The sequence below is a fragment of the Struthio camelus genome, chromosome 35 (genome assembly GCF_040807025.1).
Source record: "Struthio camelus isolate bStrCam1 chromosome 35, bStrCam1.hap1, whole genome shotgun sequence".
NCBI classification, from domain to species: domain Eukaryota; kingdom Metazoa; phylum Chordata; class Aves; order Struthioniformes; family Struthionidae; genus Struthio; species Struthio camelus.
The window spans coordinates 598,620-617,848 of record NC_090976.1 but is presented as its reverse complement, the minus strand read 5'-3'; the positions used below and the strand labels follow the sequence as shown (position 1 = coordinate 617,848).

The 19,229-nt window shown below is 59.0% G+C and overlaps 3 protein-coding genes and 1 long non-coding RNA gene across 4 annotated transcripts; 2 read left to right on the top strand and 2 right to left on the bottom strand.

The window, feature by feature from the left end:
- Positions 1-2,014: 2,014 nt before the first annotated feature.
- Positions 2,015-11,818, bottom strand: HNRNPUL2 (heterogeneous nuclear ribonucleoprotein U like 2). The gene is made up of 14 exons (XM_009689539.2): positions 10,876-11,818; positions 8,414-8,543; positions 8,073-8,149; positions 7,493-7,632; positions 6,746-6,836; positions 6,492-6,604; positions 6,063-6,329; positions 5,720-5,842; positions 5,185-5,313; positions 4,863-5,031; positions 4,496-4,696; positions 3,574-3,650; positions 3,162-3,269; positions 2,015-2,879 (listed from the first exon to the last, which is right to left on the bottom strand). The coding sequence occupies exons 1-14, from the start codon at positions 11,510-11,512 to the stop codon at positions 2,811-2,813; spliced, it is 2,331 nt and encodes a 776-aa protein (XP_009687834.2). The 5' UTR covers positions 11,513-11,818; the 3' UTR covers positions 2,015-2,810.
- Positions 11,574-14,710, top strand: LOC138063777 (uncharacterized). The gene is made up of 4 exons (XR_011137150.1): positions 11,574-11,618; positions 13,140-13,290; positions 13,805-13,874; positions 13,986-14,710. It is a non-coding gene; the product is annotated as an uncharacterized lncRNA (long non-coding RNA).
- Positions 14,276-19,153, bottom strand: LOC138063765 (dapper homolog 2-like). Its single transcript, XM_068923762.1, has 5 exons — positions 18,988-19,153; positions 18,668-18,902; positions 18,420-18,584; positions 16,438-18,335; positions 14,276-14,928 (listed from the first exon to the last, which is right to left on the bottom strand). Exons 1-4 carry the CDS (start codon positions 19,117-19,119, stop codon positions 17,191-17,193), a joined length of 1,677 nt encoding a protein of 558 aa, XP_068779863.1. The 5' UTR covers positions 19,120-19,153; the 3' UTR covers positions 14,276-14,928; positions 16,438-17,190.
- Positions 15,484-17,129, top strand: TTC9C (tetratricopeptide repeat domain 9C). Its single transcript, XM_068923788.1, has 4 exons — positions 15,484-15,627; positions 15,736-15,988; positions 16,097-16,279; positions 16,385-17,129. Exons 1-4 carry the CDS (start codon positions 15,610-15,612, stop codon positions 16,477-16,479), a joined length of 549 nt encoding a protein of 182 aa, XP_068779889.1. The 5' UTR covers positions 15,484-15,609; the 3' UTR covers positions 16,480-17,129.
- Positions 19,154-19,229: the final 76 nt, after the last annotated feature.

Sequence of the window (19,229 nt, the reverse complement as noted above, 5' to 3'; positions counted from 1 at the left end):
GACACACAGAGGCAGGGAGGCAGCGCGGCGAGCGCGGGAGGTGAAGTCAAGCGAATGGTTATTTATTCTAAAAATGGAAGCTATCGCCTACATTTGCCAGAGCCCGAAGGGAAGGTACAGGTGTAAACAACCACACGGTTACATGTTCAATGGCAAAAACCCTTTTACTGGCCACTGCGAAACGCTTACAGTTCGTAAAAACACGGACAGCCTCCGCGGGGCTCCCCCACGCTCGCCCTCTACAGCAACTAAGACATACAATCATGAAACACTAAACAGGTCTAGAACAGGCTGCAGTTCCTCAGTTACCATTTAATAAGTTTTTTTGTTTTTTTTTTAAGGTTTTTTTTTATTTAACAAAAAAAATGTGCAGAAAAAAGACACCTACCCCAAGTCGCTAAGATCTCTTGGTCTGACAGACAACGCTGTGGCAGTTCTAGTTTATCCCCAGAAAAAAACTTTTTTTTTTATTTCATTTTTGTTTTATTTAAAAAGGACTATATAGCTTCAAAAGTTATTTCTGTTAACTGTGACAGCCCCCCCACCCCGCTTGCCCCCCCGCCCCCCCCCCGCCTCCTGCAGTGGTTCCCGCGCTGGGAGCCGGCTCTCGGCCGCCCGCTCGCCCCGGCGGCGGGCGAAGGGGAGCGGCGGAGAAGCCGGGCTCCCTCCCGCCGGACAGCGCGGCTCCCACCGCGGGTTTAAAAACGACCAAGCCTTCGGCCACCCCGGCGAACGCGCAGCTACCGCTCTGCCTCTCCCCACCCCGTGGGCCCCCGCGATCCCCCCCCTCCAGAGTAATTTGTCACTAGTGGCCTGAAGCGTTTTAAAATACCGGTTTGCTTTGTTATAAAAAGGGTCACGCACTCGCACACGTCCAGATACACACGGGGGCCGGAGGCAGGCGAGCCCCGGCGCGGCGGGGAGGGGGGGCGCCCGGCCGGAGCTGGGGGCATCGGGGCACTGGAGACAGGGCGGCCTCCAAGATTAAAAAAAGAAAGCAAGCAAGCAAAAAAAAAAAGAGAAAGAAAGAAGAGACCCAATTTAAAAGCAAAAATTAAAAAAGTGTTTGAATTTCAAACAGTGAATCGCACAAGGAGTGGGGGGGGGGGAGAGGGTGGGGTGGCTCCGGGCCCCAAGGGAGTGGGACCGGTTCCCCCAGGCAAACCCCGGGAACGATACCCTTCCGCTTCCCACGGGGTCACGCTGCTCCCTGGGAAACGGTCTGCGCTCCGTGGGGAGCGGGAGGGGGGGGAAAAAAAAAAGCAAACCAAAGCCAAAGAGACCAACGCTAAGGATTCTCCCTCCCGGTCACAGCCAGGCTGGTGCACGTGGACGCCCTGCGAAGCGGCCGCCCTCCCGCCCGCAGAGCCCCGCGACGGCTTTCTAGCAAAGGGTTGGCGCCGGAGCAGCTGAAGCCGCAGGCTCATAGTCTCCTTCGGATCCCCACGTTACGTCCCCTCCGCCCCGGGATCAGACAGCGTCAGAAACTCAACACTGGATTCCTCCCTCCACCCCGCAGCGAAGGGGAGGGCACGATGCACACACACACTCACCCGCTTCAGGCCGGTTCGCTACCACACTCAGTCGCCTTCCTGTGTTTCCTATATACACGCTCTAGCAGTTTATCAAAACCCCGGGGCACGTGGAGAAGAAGCGTGCCCACTTCGTACGGTATAAAATTGTCGCTATTCTCAGCACTGTCTCCTCACAGGTGAAGGTTACACACTGCATGGGTCGCCTATATACACATGACGCTCTAATGAAGAAAAGATCCTGCAGAAACCCTGAGAAATGTTCCTTCTCTTCCACTAAAGAGGACAGACAACTATACAGAGATGATTCAGCACCTGGCCTAGCCAGCCGGCCTTGGAGGGACCCACTGTCTCACCAACGCGGCGGTCAGCTTCGGCCAGGGAAGAACGAGAATTTAGGGACTGGCAAACCAAATTCCTGCGCTTCCTTCTGCCAAAAAAAGAAACAAACAACAAAAAGACGAGGTCCCAGTTCCACTTACAAGCTTTCAGGGAAATTTAATAGCGAGTGGGAGGGTGAAGCAAGCTGTGCGGCTTAAACTGCAGCTTCTGGCCCAGCACGTTACATCCTGCAACCTCTCCAGGACAAGCCAAACACAGGGACATCCAATCCTTGGATTCTGCTGAGGCGGAAACAATCTCTTCTCCACCCAAGTCTGATCGGAGCCGCCCCCCCCCCAAAAACACACATGCACACACACGCGCACGCCACCCCTCACCCCAAAGACGGATCGGCAAAGGATTACCTGGAAGGAAATTAGATGTTGCAAGTGAAGGATTAGAGTCAACAGTTAATATCGCCTGCCCACCCCAGCGCAGCCCCCCCCCCCCCACCCCGCCCCAGGACGCCGGCCCCTCCATCCTCGCTCGTCTGCACCTCCCGGTTCTTACATGTTCAGTTCCCATCATTGAGCGCGTCTTGCAAACCCTGCTCCTCCCTGTCCGGCTGCCAGTCCAGCTGCTCTAGGATGTTGTTAAAGGGTACGTAGTTCTCCTGCCCAATCACAGGGTACAGGACACGCAGCGCTAAGTGCTGCTCTCTCTGCGCAAACATTTTGATTACAAATATCTAACTAGGTTTGAAATGTTTTATAGAATAAGACAATATTCTTTTCAACAAACTTTAAAAAAAAATTTACAGTTTCTTTTTTTCCTCCCCCCTCCCCCCGCCGCTGCTCTCCCCCCAACAGCCCTGTTTCCATTGGTTGTGTTTTGGGAAGTGGCAGACACCTCCACAAGATTCAGCTGCTTGGCTGAAGGGTGCAGACGGCTGGGATTTCACCGGTACCCTTGGTATCCATAGTAGTTCCTGTAGTATCGGTCTCTGTCTTGGTAGTAGTTCTGCCACTGGAAGGAGAGAGAAGCGGGTAGCGATTAACAAGGGCGCTCCGTTGGAAGGAGCGAACAAAACAGCATGCGCTCCTAGCGCCGCGTCCCCACCACCTCTCTCCCCAGCGTCCTCGAGCCAGGAGTCCTGCCCTGGCCCTCTCGCTAGCAGCCGCGAGCGGGAGTGCGGCAAGCAGCCAGGCTCCCTGCTGACACGATCCCCGGGAAGCTACGCCCAAGGCACAAGGCGGTGGCAAGGCACGCCGACGAAGTGGGCAAAAGGCTGCACTTGAGAGTCGTTACCTCCCGGTTGTACTGCCTGTAGTAATCTCGGTATCTGTTGTACTCATAGTCACGTCCATAGAATCTGTCGTAGTCCCCTCTGTATCGGTCATAGAAGTTGCGGTAACCCTGCAAAGACAGGAGCGCAGAGAACGTACGCTACGTAAGAGCCAGGCCCAGGGCAGGCAGATCCAGAGGGGACACTGCACTGCGCAACGCTTTGCTTTGAGTGCCAAAGTCCCTCCCACACTGACCTAAGAACCAGATCTGACATGAGCCAGGCATCCCAAGAGCCGGCTCTTCCCTGTAGAGCAGGGTTCACTGGCATTTACGGACCCAGATTCCCCTTCTCAGCCCGCCCACTGGTTTAGCGTGAAGTTAACCAAGGGATCAGCGCGCCTGGCATAAAAAACCAGGAGGGGTTTGCACTCACTCCTCGGTTTCCAGGCTGTCCCCAGTACTGCTGCTGTCCATAGACTCGATTGTCGTAACCTCGGCGCTGCCCACCAACTGGAAAAGAAAACAGGCCAAGTGTCAGAGCGTTGCCCAGCACAAACGCCAGCCAGCGCTGGCACAGCTCTGAGCAGCCTGGTAACCCTGCAATCCCCCAGCGGCAGACGCTGGCGAGCGAGCAGCAAGGGCAGAGATCAGATGAGCAGACTCTTCTGCGCAAACAGACCGAGGCTGCATCCTGCCTGCGAAGCGACAAGATGCAGGGAACCCCAGCAGCAAGTAGTTTATTTCAACGGCTCTCTAGGGAAAGGAGGGAGCAGTGCCTGAAAAGGAGGAGCACAGCATGGGAGCACCAGCCAGTACAAAGAGAAGGAACATGTTAATGGAACAGCTCCATATGGAAAAGAGGTGGTGAGCACAACCGATGCTACAACCAGACGCTACTTCGTGTGGGTACAGACCTAAAGGAGGTAAAAACAACGTTAAGTCGGCTTGTCACAGGGAGAATTACTAACGGAGAACAAAAAAAACGCAGGGTGATCCTTAAGCATGAAAGGGAAGGGACACTGGGCCAGGGTTTGAATCCAACGAATGCAGCGGGCAAAGCCATCTCCAAGCAGCGAGACACACAGAACAGAGACAAGCGTTCGCATCGGGTGGCAGCGGCTGAAAAGACTAACCCACACACAAGCCACGGAGGACGTAAGGGCCCGAGAGAAAGGGAAAACTGGAGTGGGAGGAGGGAGAGTGCTGCCAGCTGGTGGCACAGAGCCCACACCCAGAGACTCAGTCCTCCTCTCCAGTGCCAGCAAGGAGGAAGATCCCAATACGGGACTGTGCCAAAAGCAGCCACAGTAACCCCAAACCAGACGGCTGCCCTCCCTGGTGCCACAGAGCCTCACCATAGCCCTGGCCGCGGTTGCGGTTCTGGCGGTTACGCTTGTTGCGGTTATTGCGACGGTTTGCCCGTTTCTCAGAAGGAGGGAGCAGTTTTCTGGCCTCCTCCTTGTATTTGGTGACCAGAGGCTGGGCCTCCTCCTTTGTGAGCTCTCCATAGATGACTTCGTCTAAGTAGTCGTTCTTCTCTGGCAGAGAGTAGTTAGCTGCAGTGAAATGGAAAGAGAAAATCCTTGATGCAACAGCTGCTCTTCTCCGTTTCCCACACAAAGCCTGTGCCCATGCCCGATCGCTTTCACTGCTACTGAGCCCGAGGGCAGAGCCAGCCAGGTTCGCAGGCAGGCCGCTTTCCAGAGGTGCCAGCAAGCTCACCTTTCATTTCCAGCATCACTGACTCAGGGACGTCTTCCCCTTCAGCCTCTTTCCTCAGCTCCAGCCTCTTCTTCCAGTCTTCTTCGTTGGGAACAATCACAACCACCTTGCGGGAGAAACCCTTGAAGGCAAGCAGCTTCCGTCGCTGCCCAGAGTTGTACACGTTACACTGACGGAGGGAAAGAAACGGGTTTTAGCAACACCAGGCCTGGTGACGGACCCAGGCAGGGGCTGCCTCTCCGTGCCCCCCTGCACAAAAACCATGCCTGTGGCTGGCCTTCAGCAGGGCTGGTCACACAGTTCCTGGGGGCTGTGAGAATACCTGGTCAAGAATGAAGTTTCTTTTGGCTCTGGGAGCAATCTGAACCAGCTTGCTAAGGCACTGAGCAGCTTGCTGGATTAACAGGTCTCTGCTCTTGGCATCCATCTCTTCCTCCTCCGGGCCTTTCGTCTGCCACAAAGAAAAGCAGAGATGAATCGGCGAGAGATGCTTCAAACCAAAAAAATACCGCACGCTCACCCTTCGCTAGCTCCAGAGCCCCTAGGAAGATCTGTCCAGTGCTGTTCCTGCTCTGAACAGCCTTCCTGCAGAACTGCTGCTTTGCCTCCTGCCTTCTCCCTTCCCAGCTTGGAGGGTGAAACCTCCCAGCAATGTGAGGTCCCTGACAACTTTGAAAGCAGAGGAAAATCCCCCTCTTTCGGCCCTCAGAGCCAAAGACCCCAGCCCAGTGCCTTTGCTACAGCATCGGGCAGCCAGCTGCACTTCCAAACAGAGCTCGGTTAGGCAGCCACTGCCTTCGCGATGCCCAGCCAGGCTGCCCCAGTCTGGAGTGTCCCCGGAGGCAGCGAGCGCTTACTCTCATCTGGTGTAGGACAGTCTCTGTCCCCAAGATGTTGTATCGCTTCTCTCGGTTCTCCTCGGTGTGTTTTTGTGCCCACTGGGTCTTCCCCGACCCTGGCAGCCCAACCATCAGCAGCACCTTAGGGAAAATAGCAGCCAGAGGTGAGACAAGAGAGGCAGGGCAGCCGCACAGAGCACAGCAGCCAGCCCGTGAGACCGCGGAGCGCAGCCACAGGCCGGCAGGTCGGGCACGCTCCTCGGCAGATGCCTGGCACCGCAGCTCAACTCACTTGCAGAGCCCCTCAGCAGGTTCTGCAGCCTAGTCCTGCCAGGCAGCAGGGCAGAAAGAAGCGTCTTACCTCGCACTCCTCTGTGGTTTTGGGGGGAAGCGGGGTGCGCACTCGGTCCTCGACTGGGACAGCATGAATGAACACGTAATCCTCAGGAACGGGGAAGAAGGGCTCTTCCTTCTGACCGAAGTTCAGCTCGACCACGCAGTTTTTGCACAGCACGTGAGGCAGGAGGGCTCTGTCAGCAAGGGATTCCTTGCTGATCTGAAAGGCCACCCCCATATCCTCCCCATTCTTGGAGAAGGACAGCTCCACCATCTCTTCATTCTCGAAGTTCTACATGGCAAAGAACATAGGCATTTGTTGCTGCAGAGCCCTCGCAGTCTCCTCCCACACCCTCTCTCCAGCGGGGTTTTCCATCAGCTATTTCCTTGTTACGTTTCCTTTCCTTTCCCTCTCCCCTAGATATCCACCCCGGTTTGCATCTACGGCACTTACAGCAAAGCAGCCAATCACATCATTCTCCCCAAAGGGTTGGCCAAACTCCTCAAACTGCCCATTTTCGGCCTTCAGCCCTCGTCCATCGTAGCCATAAGAAAACTCATCCTCCCCTATGAGAGGACAGCAGGTGTTAAGACACAGGTCTCCACACGCTACTAGAGCAGTACAGAGCTGTTTGCAGACCCGTGCTTCGCAGCTTTGTGACGTATCTGAGCTCACAAGCGACGTGACAAGAAAGAGAGCTCCGTTACCTAGCTGTGAGTGAGAGAAATCCACAGACCATCCAACGCGAAAGAGGGGGACCTCCGTACTGCCTTCCTTTACGGGGAGATACTGTGTCACCTGCGGAGATCAGAAAAGGTCCGTTGACTGGCTGCAGAGGGGAAAAAGTCAGGAGACAGCCTAAAGGACACAGTTAAGCTGTTACTATCAGACACTAATTAATGCAGCTTTCTAAACCTGTTCCATAGGAAGTCAGCTGGGTGAAGGCTTTAGTACAGAGGACAGACCACGGACAGATGACAAGCATCCAAACTGCAAGTACAGCAGTCACGTATTCTCACAAAGTGCCAGAAGGGGCAGTCGCACATCATTTGCCCCCTAAGTTTAGGGCAGGACTCCTGTGACCCGCTCCAAGATACAGGGAGAACCTGTATCAATAACCCCAATACTTTACACCTAGAATTTGTTCTTCTCGCATATGCCCCCTTCAAAGGGCAACACAAACCAGGCCGCTTAGGCCACATTAATTCTGGCTCCTGACTTCCACAGAAGCAGATCCAATGCCACCCTTGACTGCGAGCAAACTGGTTGTTTCTAGGAGTCTTTTTTTCCAACTCTGTAGTTCCACTTTTCCCTCATCTCCATGCTGCGAAAACCAAGTATTATTGTTTCCCCATCTGCAGTAGGTTCAAACACACCACAACCCCATCAGGAGCCAGAGATACAAGAGAACTTCTATCCTGGTGACCAGCATCTGCCACAGGCAGTCACCCCACCTTCGCCTCGAAGCAGACTTTCCCCTTGGTCACTCCATGAGTGCTCCTTGCTCCAGACCAAAGGGAAGGGAATTTCTCAAAGAAGAGAGGCTGTCCCCCATAGCGATCTTTGCTGGCTTTAAAGTGGAGGTCAGAAGTATCTGTCAAAGAAGAGATCAGTTTAGACTAAACCACTGTCATCCAACCTACTGAAAGGGCATCCTACCCACGCGACACTGATCACAACCTACATACCTCCAGAGGGAAGCCAACTAGTCCATTTTTTGAACTCTCCTAATCAGTTAACATTGTTCTCTGTTACAGTTATTGGCTGGCTTTGAGGACAACACAATGTTGTTCTACAGACGCTACGTTTGTCCATCCGCCCCAAAGCACGCCTTGGGTTACCCCAAAGAACGCTAGCAACGTAACACAGAGCAGCAGAACAGTTCCACGTAAACTCAGTCCTCTGGTGGCTTGTAGCAACAGCAAAACTGTATGCTCTCAGCCACTGTGACAACTGTTTCCTCCAAGTTACACCATTTATAAATACACCCCAACTTGACACGAGTAAATTCAGGTCTAAGTTCCGCATACATACATGTGTCCAGGATGACAACAGTTTCATCATCTTCTCCTTCTCTCGGTTCTTCTTCTGGCGGTGGGGGAGACTTGGACCTGTACAATTAGGCGAAGGAAAAACAGAAAAAGTGAGACAGTGCATGCAGAACTGAGAGCACTGAGAATACAGTCAGCCGCAGACTGTAAAAAAAAAAAAAAAAAAGACCTGCTGCCTTCAAACAGCAAATCCACCTCTGTTACATCCCAGCATTTCTGGCAGGTTGATTTAACCAAGCCGCCAGATCAAATGAACTGATTATTGTCTGGAACAGAACCTGGACTTCCAAAGAGAAAAGGGCAAAGGATTTGCCTTCTACTCACCGACTGTTGTAAGCCTCCTCTCGGAACTCATAATAAGCACGTCCATGCTCATCTTTTTCATCGCGTTGTCTCTTAACTCCTCTCCGCTCTCCGTCGGAGCCTGCTGGTTTTGACTTGTCATCTTCATCCGCTGAGAGAGGCAAAAAAGCATCAGCATCTTTTACTGACTGAAAGTGGCGAGATCTACAGAATTCAACATCAAAGTCCTGCAACTTCCACCTGCCTCACATACCCCCTTCTTGGAGTGAAACACACCCACAAAGCACCAGGGCCTTGCAGCTTCTGTAAAGATCAATTATTCCACTTTAAAAAGTGGTTGAAGGAAGGTCTTCAACTTAAGTGACCGATAACGCTCAGATCGGCGTAGCCAAGAGCTTGTAACACGGACGCCTGCGTTTTCAGGCTCTTCCTTGCGCGCAGGTGACATTTCAGTTGAGTTGTCTTTGCCGTTCTCCTCTCTACAATCATTTTCCCTTTTGTTCACGAGGATCTCCCACACCACAACTTGGAAGAACTCCACATTTCAAAAGCAGAATGTAATGCTATATAAACTAACGCTGCCAGAGGTATCCAGGAGCAGATGAACCTGAAACCCTCTGCAAACTTTATTTTAAAGCTCGTTAGCCTCAAAGGTAACAGCTGTTCCAGTATCTCCAATCAATAACGCGGACACATACTAGAAACCGTTAATAGTCTTCAAAGAGCATAATTTTACATTTAGATTCTCACCAAACACGACAGAACTCGGGTTCAACGTCCACTAGTTAAATAATAACAGTGAAGCCAAAACCACTAGCAGGGCAAAGAACTAATTAGGTGCTCACCAGCAATATTCCATGCTGCTCTTGCAAGTCCTCAGCCAGCAGAGAAAAGGAAAATTTCTCCATTTTTGCATTACTCAATGAATACAAAAGAATATAATCATCTAACTTCTCAATTGTATGTTTAAGTTCTACATTTTCCTTCTTCTCCAAGGCCCGGAAGCAGGAAACTTTTAGTCCTGGAGCTAGTGGTATTCTAACAAGTACTTTCGCTTTAGCCTCAGTGAAATCAATGGGCACGTAGCAGCAAAAGAAATCATGCCTGCAAGTCAGCTCTGCAGCCACACGTGCATGTTTTGTAAAAACAAAAACAACAAAAACCCCAGAGCCCCTAAAACAACAACCAAAAAAAAAAAAACAAACAAGCAAAAATCCCCTCTCGAAACAACACTAGCCATCTTTTAGAGAGGGCGTTTGTTTTTTTGAGTAAGCCATAAAAACAAAACACTCGTAAAAAGAAGACGGATTATGTCACGCTTTCTAAGCAAGTACTTTCATTTACTATTTGCATTTGACATTTCATGACTTCCTAACGACCAAAATAGAGGGAAGCAGCTACACTAAATTCATTTTTTGTAAATAAGTGTATCCAGCAAACTTCATGCTGAACTTTTTACCGCTTACTGTCAGAAGAGACTTCTTTTCCAAACAGCAACGACCTGTTTGCCGCAGATATCCAAGAACAGCTTATGAGCGTTTTCCCTCGTAATACTTCTCAACTCGGGCATCACGTAAGACGAACCGTTTCCTATTTTCATTCTGACTCACTGAAACTAGAGACTCACTCAGAGGAGGGAACTGCACTGGCACCTAGAAGGGTTTCCAAAGTAACGCTGATCTCTATTTTAGAGTTTCTAAACAACAGGATAAAGAACAAAGCCACAAAGCCTTGGGAACCACCTGGGGCCACGGCACTTGTAACAGATTCTCACCGACCGCCCCCCCAAACCAGCCTGCGTCAGCGTTGGGAGGGCAAAGGGGTCTGGACTCACTCGGTGCTCGGGGAGATGTCCATTGGGGGGGAAAGTCAGGCTGGAAACAACCCCGACACGCCAGGTGCGGACGCGAGTTACGTGGGGCAAAGTTGCCTTAGCGGGCGCCCGTATACAAGACGTAAAGGTAAAACTAGTTGGACCCAGAACGCATATGGATACGCGAGCAGAACAAAGCAGATCCTGACCACGCACGGGGAACTCGCAGACTAGAAACAAGCCAGGCCTCCAAAACATTCAGGGCATCTAGACTAGCCCGAGAGATGCGTGCAGACCTAGGTGTGTGTAGGGGACGGGGGGGAGGCTTACGCAGGCAACGCAAGGGACTTAGCGCGAGTGAGGATCCTCGTGAAGGCCTGGAGGAAGAGATTACAACCACAGCACGCGAGGAGGTGCGAGGCGCAAGGGGCCAGGACGCAACAGAGCGCGTGGAAGTCAGGCTTAGTGCGGTGGTCATGCAAGAGGTCCTCCGTGCGCAGTGGAAAGCAAGGGGGAAAGGCGCGACGGATGAGATAAAGGCCCTGGACACGCAGCAGGCTAGAGACAGAGGCGCAGCCTTGGCGGGGGGGAAAGCAGGAATTGGATGAAGCGGGACAAAAAAGAGGGTCCAGGCCCGGGAGCCCACCCCGCTCCCACCCGCGGTGCTCACCGGCCTGCGCGCCTTCCTCCTTGGCCTCGGCGGCCACGGCCTCGTCGCCGCTGGGCCCTTCCTCCTGCGGCCTCTCGGCGCCGTTCACGCCGCTGCCCTCGGGGCCTTCGGGCTCCGGCTCGGGCTCGGGCTCCGGCTCGGGCTGCTCCTGGGGCTGCGGCTGCTCCGTCGCCTCAGCAGCCGCCGCCGCTGTTACTGTTGCTGCCTCCTCCTCCTCCTCCTCTTCCTCCTCCTCTGGGGGGCCGGACTGGGCCGCCTCCGCCTCGTCGGGGGCCGCTGCCGTCGCCGCTCCCGCCGCCTCCTCCTCGTCAGCCAGCAGCGCTTCCTCGTCCTCTTCTTCCTCCTCCTCCTCCTCTTCCTCCTCCTCTTCTTCTTCCTCCTCCTCCTCCTCCTCTTCTTCGTCGTCGCCGCCGCCGGGGTGATGGTGGTGCGCGGTAGGGCCGCCGGCCGGGCCCGCTTCACCGGCGCAGGCCCCAGGCCCGGCCGCGCCGCCTTCCTCCGGCCCGGCCGCCAACATTTCGGCGTCTAAGGCCTCCTGGAGCCTTTGCGCCAGCTCCACCTTGAGGCCGCGAGAATCGAGGCCGCGGCGGCCCAGTTCGGCCCGCAGCTCGGTCACCTTCAGCCGCTTCACGTCCATGGCGACGGCGGGGCGGGAGGGGGGCGGGGGGGGGGAAGGGGAGGGGAAGCGGAAGCGAGGGCGCGCGTGAGGCGGCGGCGCCGAGGCCTGAGCGGCTGCGGGGCGGGTAGGGAGGGAGGAAGGGGTTGTGCGGCGGCGGCGGCGGTGGTTTTGGGGAGGGGAAAGGGCGGGGGAGGGAGGGGGGAGAGGGAAAAGAGGGCGGGAAGGAAGGGGCGGCGCCTGCGGCACGGGCCGGAGCGCGGAGCCGGGAGCGCGGCGAGCCGAGCGCCGTGGGCCCTGCCCGCCTGCCTCTGCCTGCCCTCCCGCGCCGCCGCCGCCGCCACTGCGCCTGCGCCGCCGCCGCCGCCTCGCGACGCCCCCGCCCCGCGCCTGCGCGCTGCGCCCCCCCACCCCGCGCCGCCCGCCGCACTGCGCCTGCGCCCCGCTGCTGCTGCTGCGCACGCGCGCCAACGGCCGCTGGGCGCTTCCCCCCCCTCCCCCTCCCGCCGCCCCACCTGCCTGGGCGCCGCTACCTCTTGAAAGCGGTTAACGGGCGGCAGGGAGGGCCGCGGCGGAAATAAACGAGGAGAAAAGGGAGATTTGCGCCCGCCGCCGGCGCACCGTGTTTTTATAGGTTTTTATTTCTCGCCTCCCGCTTTTTTCCCCCCCCTCCCCCGCCTCGGCCTCCTCCCGCCACTGCGCATGCTCGGCCCTGGCTCGCGTCGGCGCCTGCGCGGAGCGGCAGCGCGCAGGCGCACTCGTCCCCCCCGCCGCCCGTTACGTAGCCCCTCCCTAAGCGCATGCGTGGTGCGCGCCTCCCCCCCCCCCGCCTCCAGCGCACGAACGCCGTCAGCGCCACCTTCGTGCGCAACGGCTGGTGGGCCCCCGCCCCCGCCCGGCCGGGCTCGCTGCGCCAATTTTCCCATTGGCCGCGTTCTGCCCTATCGCAAGGCGTCGAGGGCACGGCCGGCTCTATTCTGCCTAGCGACGGGGAAAGCTGCTTTCTTATTGGGTGGGCGGTGCGTGAAGCAGGCCGCGCTCCTTTCCCACTCGCTTCCCGCCCAAGGGGTGGCGGCGGCCATTTTGTCTCAGCCGCTGAGGCGGGAAAGGCCCGTGAAGAGCCGAGTCCGCCGCGGCTCCGCCGTCCCGGGCAGGGGCGGGAGCCCTCGGTAGCCGGGCTCGGTCGGGGCGTTGGAGGGCAGGGAACGAACTGACCCCCCCCCCGGGGTGATGGCGGGAGCCCTGCACGAATGGTGCTCAAACCCCGTCAGCGATGCACACCAGTTTACATAAAAATGGCCATTTCACTTGGAATTGACGAAAACTCTGGAAAAATTGACTAAAACTGTGGAAACTGTCTTATTTATAAGTAGGGCTCTTACTACTTTGAGCTTTAGATGTGGCTACCAAGGGATGTGCGTCTATTAAAGCCACGCAGGGCAAACTCAGGCATTTTATTAGCTTGGTTTCAAGCCAACGTAAGTCCGACCAGCACCATTTCCTTGTGGGGGAGACAACAAACTCCTTTTAGTCCCAGCTGTACGGACTTAAAAAGTTTTGTGGACACATAGCTTAATGCCCCGAAAAGAAGATCCGGTGATGTCCGGCCTGGAAATAATGTGAAATATTTGTCGTTATTGTCACCCAGGGACGCGGTTGGTCTTTTCTTCTGGCTCCAAGAGCGACACAAGATGCCGATCCCGTCTCCCCAACCTCCGGAGAAAGACCCTGGGATGGTATTTCAGACGGTCAACGGCAACGTGATTTTTGCATCCGTTTCTCTTCCTGTTTCAACTAAGGTGACCCAAAGCGTTTAAGCAACTCTGATTTACTGATTTCTTACCCCAAGTGAAACAAATGAGCCGCATGGCTCCGCCGGAAATGACGAGCCACGCTAATAACGAAAATTATTGCTCGAGAACCGAGTGACAGCAGAGCCCGGCAGACAGACGTGGAGAAAAGCAGGTCCAGATGGCCGGCAGCTCCGGCAAGCTGCTGCTTGGCTGGACACAGCAAGGTGCTTCCCTTTGGCCGTTCCTGGCCAAAATCCGGCGGAAAGATGCCAGGTCTCAGCGTGAATCCACAACATGCAGCACCACCGCTTATGGTAGCGGCTATTCACCTCCCTTGTAAAACACCTTTTGAATGCAGTTATCAGTTTTTCAGCCGCTAAGCCTCACTTTAGCTTTTCTTCCACGAGGTTATACAGCCCCGTTTAATGTAGCATTTTCTCCCTTGGAAGGTACTAGTGCCATGCAATCAGTTTTCCTCTTGCCCTCGCTCTGATAAGATAAGTAACTTTAAATTTTCCAGGCTCCGGCTGCCAGCTCTTCCCTCCTGCTCGCCGGTCGCTCCGCCAGCTCTTCCCCGCGGCCCCTTGGAGGTGCGGGATGGCATGCACCGAGCCCACATCGCTCTCCTGCTTTTTAAACCAGTGTTATATTGGGGGTAGAGCAGGAGAAAAGAGGCCCCTATTTTAATTTTTATTTGTAAGGTGGAAGCCTGTGAGGTTGATGAACTCCGAGAAGCGAGATTACACGGAGTGAAGAAAAGCCAGGAGCAAGCGAAGGAAAGGAACGGAGGAAAATACAAGCCAAGTATGAGGGCACCGCGCGAGGCGGGAAGGGGAAGTGTCTTTCGGCCTGGTGTCTCTGGGGAAGAGACCCCTCGCTCCCGGGAGCTGGGCAAAGCACCGGTGCAGATGGCAAACGAGCTGCTCATCTCCGCAGGAACCACGTAATTTACCTTCCACAGACTTTCAAATCAAGGGCAGCAACACCAAAGCAGATTAACCCTGCCTTTATTATTATTATTTTTTGCTGTTGTTGTTTTTGGCTGCTTTTATTTTGCGGTGCCACAGCCACCTCTCTGCCTCCCACGATTTGGCTTCCGCCCCCAGCAGCCAGTGGCACGAGCAGGTTGCAAGAAACACAGACCGAGCACAAAACGGGTGTTGGCAGCGCTCGCGGCCCTGAGCCTGCAGCCGGCGGGACCGCGTGCGGCGGCCCCGATCCTGCGCAAGTGGGACAGCTCCGGCGTGCCAGATCCACTCGGCAGCACCTTGTCACGGGCTCGCAGGTGGCAGCAGCCTCTTACTGTTAAAATGACATTCATACCAGAAAAACGGTCACCTATCCCACGTACTTTTTAGTTATCTACAGAATTTGCCCCTCTTCCATACTTGGATATTTTCTTTAAGAATAAAAATATAAGCACTGATAGGGACGTTTAATTTACGATGTTGCTGCATGATGGAAAAGGGTTTTCCTGGCCTTTAAGTTGGAGGCCACCATCCTGCAGCGTTCACCGATGTTTTGTGCCTTGCAGAAACCTGAGGGACGCCGAAAAGCGGGAGATACCGTCTTTACTTCACTCAGAGCAGGGATGGCAGCGTCAGCTGTGAAACATCCTTTTCCTAGGGGGTACAACTCAGAACGCTACAAATCCGAGAAATAAAGGGGGGGGGGGAACAAAACCAAAAACAAATCAACTCTCTTGATATAAGCAGCCAACTACTTTATTTTTTAATCAGCAAATTTAAAGCTCTTAAGGACTTTATTGTTAGTAGTAGTAACTGTAACACCTACTGTGCTCTAGCGCATTGAATTGGGGAGGGGGGAACAAAAACAATTACTAAAGGACATTAGGACTAACGTCAAACCTTCTGCCACAGGTTTTAAAGTCGGGCTCTCAGAGGGCAGAACGAGCCCTAATGTAAAAGCAGATTATGAAACATCTGCCGCTGCCGGCTTTGGGCACCTTTCCGCAAAACAGGACGCGAAGGCCAGAAGGGGACAAACCTGGGGGGGGGGTGGGGGGGGAAGGGAGGCAGGCGGCAATACGAAATCGCGGCCGGGCCAGCGACCCGCGCTGCCGCTGCGTCCGCCCGAGCTCCGAGGAAACCCTTGGGGCTCGGGGACGCACCGGCCGCCCCCCCCGGCCTCGGGGGCCTCCCCCAAACCCCGGGGGGGGGTGTGAGCGAACGAACGGCCCGCGGTGGCGGCAGCCCCGGCTCCCGGTCACATGGTGCTTGGTCCCCGCCTGCATTTCCAGGTCAGGCTGCGCAGGAAGCGGCATGAAACCCGGCGGCTGCTGAGCGGCGGCGGCCCGGCTGCCCCATGGCAGCGGCGGCGCAGGTACCAGCCGGGGCGGGAGGGGAGGGCTGCACGCCTGCAGGGTGCCGGCGTCCCCACCACCGCCCCGCTCCAGGGATGCTCCCGGTCTCACTACCCTCCCGTCCGCAGCCGGAGCCTCTGGAGCAGCGGCTGGAGCAGGCCCAGCGCTACAAGGAGGAGGGCAACGGCTGCTACCAGGCGGGGCGGCCGCGGGAGGCGGCGGGGCGCTACCACCGGGCGCTGCTGCAGCTGCGCGGGCTGGACCCCCGGCTGCCGCCCCCGCTGCAGGCGGCCCTGGGCGCCCGGCCCCGGCCCCGCGCGACGCCCCAGCAGGAAGCCGCGCTGCACCGCATCCAGACCGACTGCTACAACAACCTGGCCGGTGAGACGAGCCGGGAAGGGTTGGGAGGCGAGAAGGAAAGCAGGCGGCTGGGTTGGGGAGGGGGAACCGGGACGCGGCAGCTCGGCCGCTGACGCCGCCGCCCCGCAGCCTGCCTGCTGCGCATGGAGCCGGTGAACTACGAGCGGGTGAAGGAGTACAGCCTGAAGGTGCTGGAGCGGCAGCCCCGCAACGCCAAAGCCCTGTACCGCGCCGGCGTGGCCGCCTTCCACCTGCGCGACTACGACCAGGCGCGGCGGCACCTGGCCCAGGCCGCCCGCCTGCAGCCGCGAGGTGAGACGCGGGGCGGCAGCCGGCTCGGCGGGGAGAGGGGGGTTCCCGGCGCCGCCGTCGTCCCCTCGCCCCCGGCTCACTCTCCCCCCCCCCAACCCCGCGCAGATGCCAACGTGAAGCGCTACCTGGAGCTGGCGGAGTCGCAGCTGAGCACTTACCACCAGCAGGAGAAGCAGCTCTACGCGGGCATGTTCGGGTAGAGGCAGCCGGGATGACGACGACGACGACGCTGCCGCGCGCGGGTCCAGCTCTGCTCACCAGCCCGGCCGGCCCCAGGACGCAGCTGCGCATCCCACCCGGCTTCGGCCCGCGTTTCCAGGGTGACCGGAGAGCCCGTTCCCATGGTGACTAAGCATCCCAGCTATGCCCGGCATCCCCACCGCCTGTTGCCCCGCCACCGTCCCGTCGGCGCCCGCCCCGATGCCCTGGCGCCGCGGGCTCGGCGCAGAGGCCCCTTTTCCCCCCTTCGCCGCCCCAGCAGCTGCCGGACGTGTCAGCAAACGTCCTTCGGCCCCATCAGCACCCTGCTGGCCTCCTCCTCCTCCTTAAACAAACAGCTCCCCGGAAAGCAGCCGACGGACAGCAGAGCTGTTTGCTCTTCCCCGTCCCTTCCCCTCGGCTGCCGACAGGTTTCACGCGTGCAAACCGTCCCCTCCTCCAGCCTCGCGCGTCAGCCTAGCCCCGGGCAGAGGCCAAAGCGAGCTCCGGCCGGGCCCTCACCCTGGCGTCGGGCTCCTCCCGCGGCCGCCAGCCCGGCTCCGCTTTGCCGCGAACCGGGACAGCGGAATCGGCCCTCCCCGCTCAACGCGCGACCTCAGGGTTCCTCCAAATAAACAGAGCCGGAGCCTCCCGTCGCCGCCTTTAATGCTCGGACGGGGCAGCGGCCCGCGAGCGGAGCCCGAGGGGCAGCGTCATTTCGTGCCGCCTCGGAGCGCCGAGGGCCGGAAGGGTCGGCTCACCATCCGCTTCAGCTCCTTGAAGGAGCGAGCCCGGCGCATCCGGGAGGTGCCGGGACCCAGCGGGACCGCGCAGCGCGGCGGCAGGGTGCGGCCGACGGGCCGGTGCCCGGCCTCCGTCTCGCCGGGGAAGCAGGAGTCCGTGGAGAAGGCCAGGTGACGGCTGAGCAGGGCAGGGCCGGGCTCGGCGTCCTCCCGCCGCGTCGACCGGCCGGAGATCTCCAGCACCGAGGCCCATTTGTGGCGCCCGGGCACCTCCGGGCCTGGTGCCGCCGCGCAGACGTTCATCTCCGAGCTGCAGCGGGTGCCCCGGGCGGCGGGTTGGCGGCGGAGGGTGATCCGGCGGAAGAGCCCCCGGGGACTGAGCCAGCTGTTCTCCGCGCCCTCCGATGCCTTCACCAGCTCCCGGGAAGCGTGCTTCCCGCGGTAGAGCCTCTCGCGGTCGGCGCCGACCCCTTTCCGGGGGGGAGCCTCGAGCCCCGGCGCTGCGACAGGCCCCTCCGGCTGCTCCCGGGCAGGCGGCGGCAGGGCGGGCAGCGAGAGCGGCTCCGGGAGGGACGCTGCCACATCCTCCCCGGACGGGATGGAGCCCACGGAGGAGGCGGCGGAGCTGCGTCCGCCCGGGAGCTCCAGACCGGCGGGGTCACGCGCACCCTCGGGATACTCTAAGGAGCGAAGATGGGAGCAGGTCGAGATGCGCCTGCGGATCTTCCAGCCGGCCAGGGGCCCCGCGCCCGGCAGGGAGCCGCAGACGGAGGAGAGCGACCTGCTCTTCTGCTGACCCGAAAGCCGCCCGGGCTCCGGGCGGCCGCCGGCCACGCGGCACTTGTAACGCAGCACCAGCGCGGCGATGTAGCGGTCCAGCTGGGCCCGGCAGCGCTCCTCCGAGAGGGCCGGGACGCGCCGGGGAGCGGCGGGGGCGGCCGCCGGCTCGGCGCGACCCTGGCAGCGAGGCGGGCTGACGAAGAGGGGGCTCTGCAGGGCCACGGCGTGCAGCGGGCTGGGGTAGCGGTAGATCTCGCTGGTGCTGCGGGACACCAGGTCGCGCTCGTAGGGCGGGCTCCGCGCGTCGGCCAGGCTGGCCGGGCTCTGCAGGTCCCCTGCGGGGAGGAGAGAGCGCGGGTCAGGCGGGGACGCCGGGGGTCGCCGAGAGGGAACGCCGCCCTCCCGCCGCCGCCGCTCACCGGTGGAGACGGGGCGCCGGGCGGCGGGGCCGTCGGCCGCCGGGCGCCGCAGCCGGAGGAGGCGCACGGCGGCTTCGTCGGCCGAGCGCGGGCGCGAGGGCGAGCCCGGGCCCTCGCTGCGCACCGAGGGGCACGAGTCCGACAGCGAGCCCAGCTCGTAGAAACCTGTCGGGGGGGAAGCGGAGGGTGAATGCGGGGCCGCCAGCGCCGGGCGGGCGCCGGGGAGCCCCGGGCCGAGCCGGGCCTACCTGAGCTGGGCCGGGAGTCCGGCTCTGCAGGGACACCCCCCGGGGCGGTGGTCCCGGGGGTGACGGTCTCCATGGTGACGGTGGTCCTGGAGGTGATGCTCTCCACGGTGACGGTCTCCACGGTGACGGTCTCCGTCCCCCCAGGGAGCAGCAGCTCCGGCTCCACCGGTTCCCCCAGCAAGTCCTCAGACCGGCTCCGGGGCAGCTTCCCCGGGGGCAGATCCAGAGGTGAGTCCTGCGGGGAAACACAGACCGTCAGCAGCGGCGGCGGCTCCCGGTCCTCCCGGTACCGGCCGTCCCGGAGCCCGGCGGCGCCTCACCCGCTGGCCGAGAGCGCCGCGCACCGCCCCGCGCTGCGCCGCCCGCAGCAGCTCCAGCTCCCGCAGCCCGGCCAGCCCGGCCCGCAGCCGCTCGCCCAGGCGGCCGCGCTCGGGGCCGGCGCGGCGGGACATGATGGCAGCGGCGGCAGCACCGGGGCGCGGACAAAGGGGCCGCTTTTGAACGGGTCACGTGCGGGCCGCCCCCGCCGCCGCCCGATTGGCCGCCGCTCGGGACCACGCCC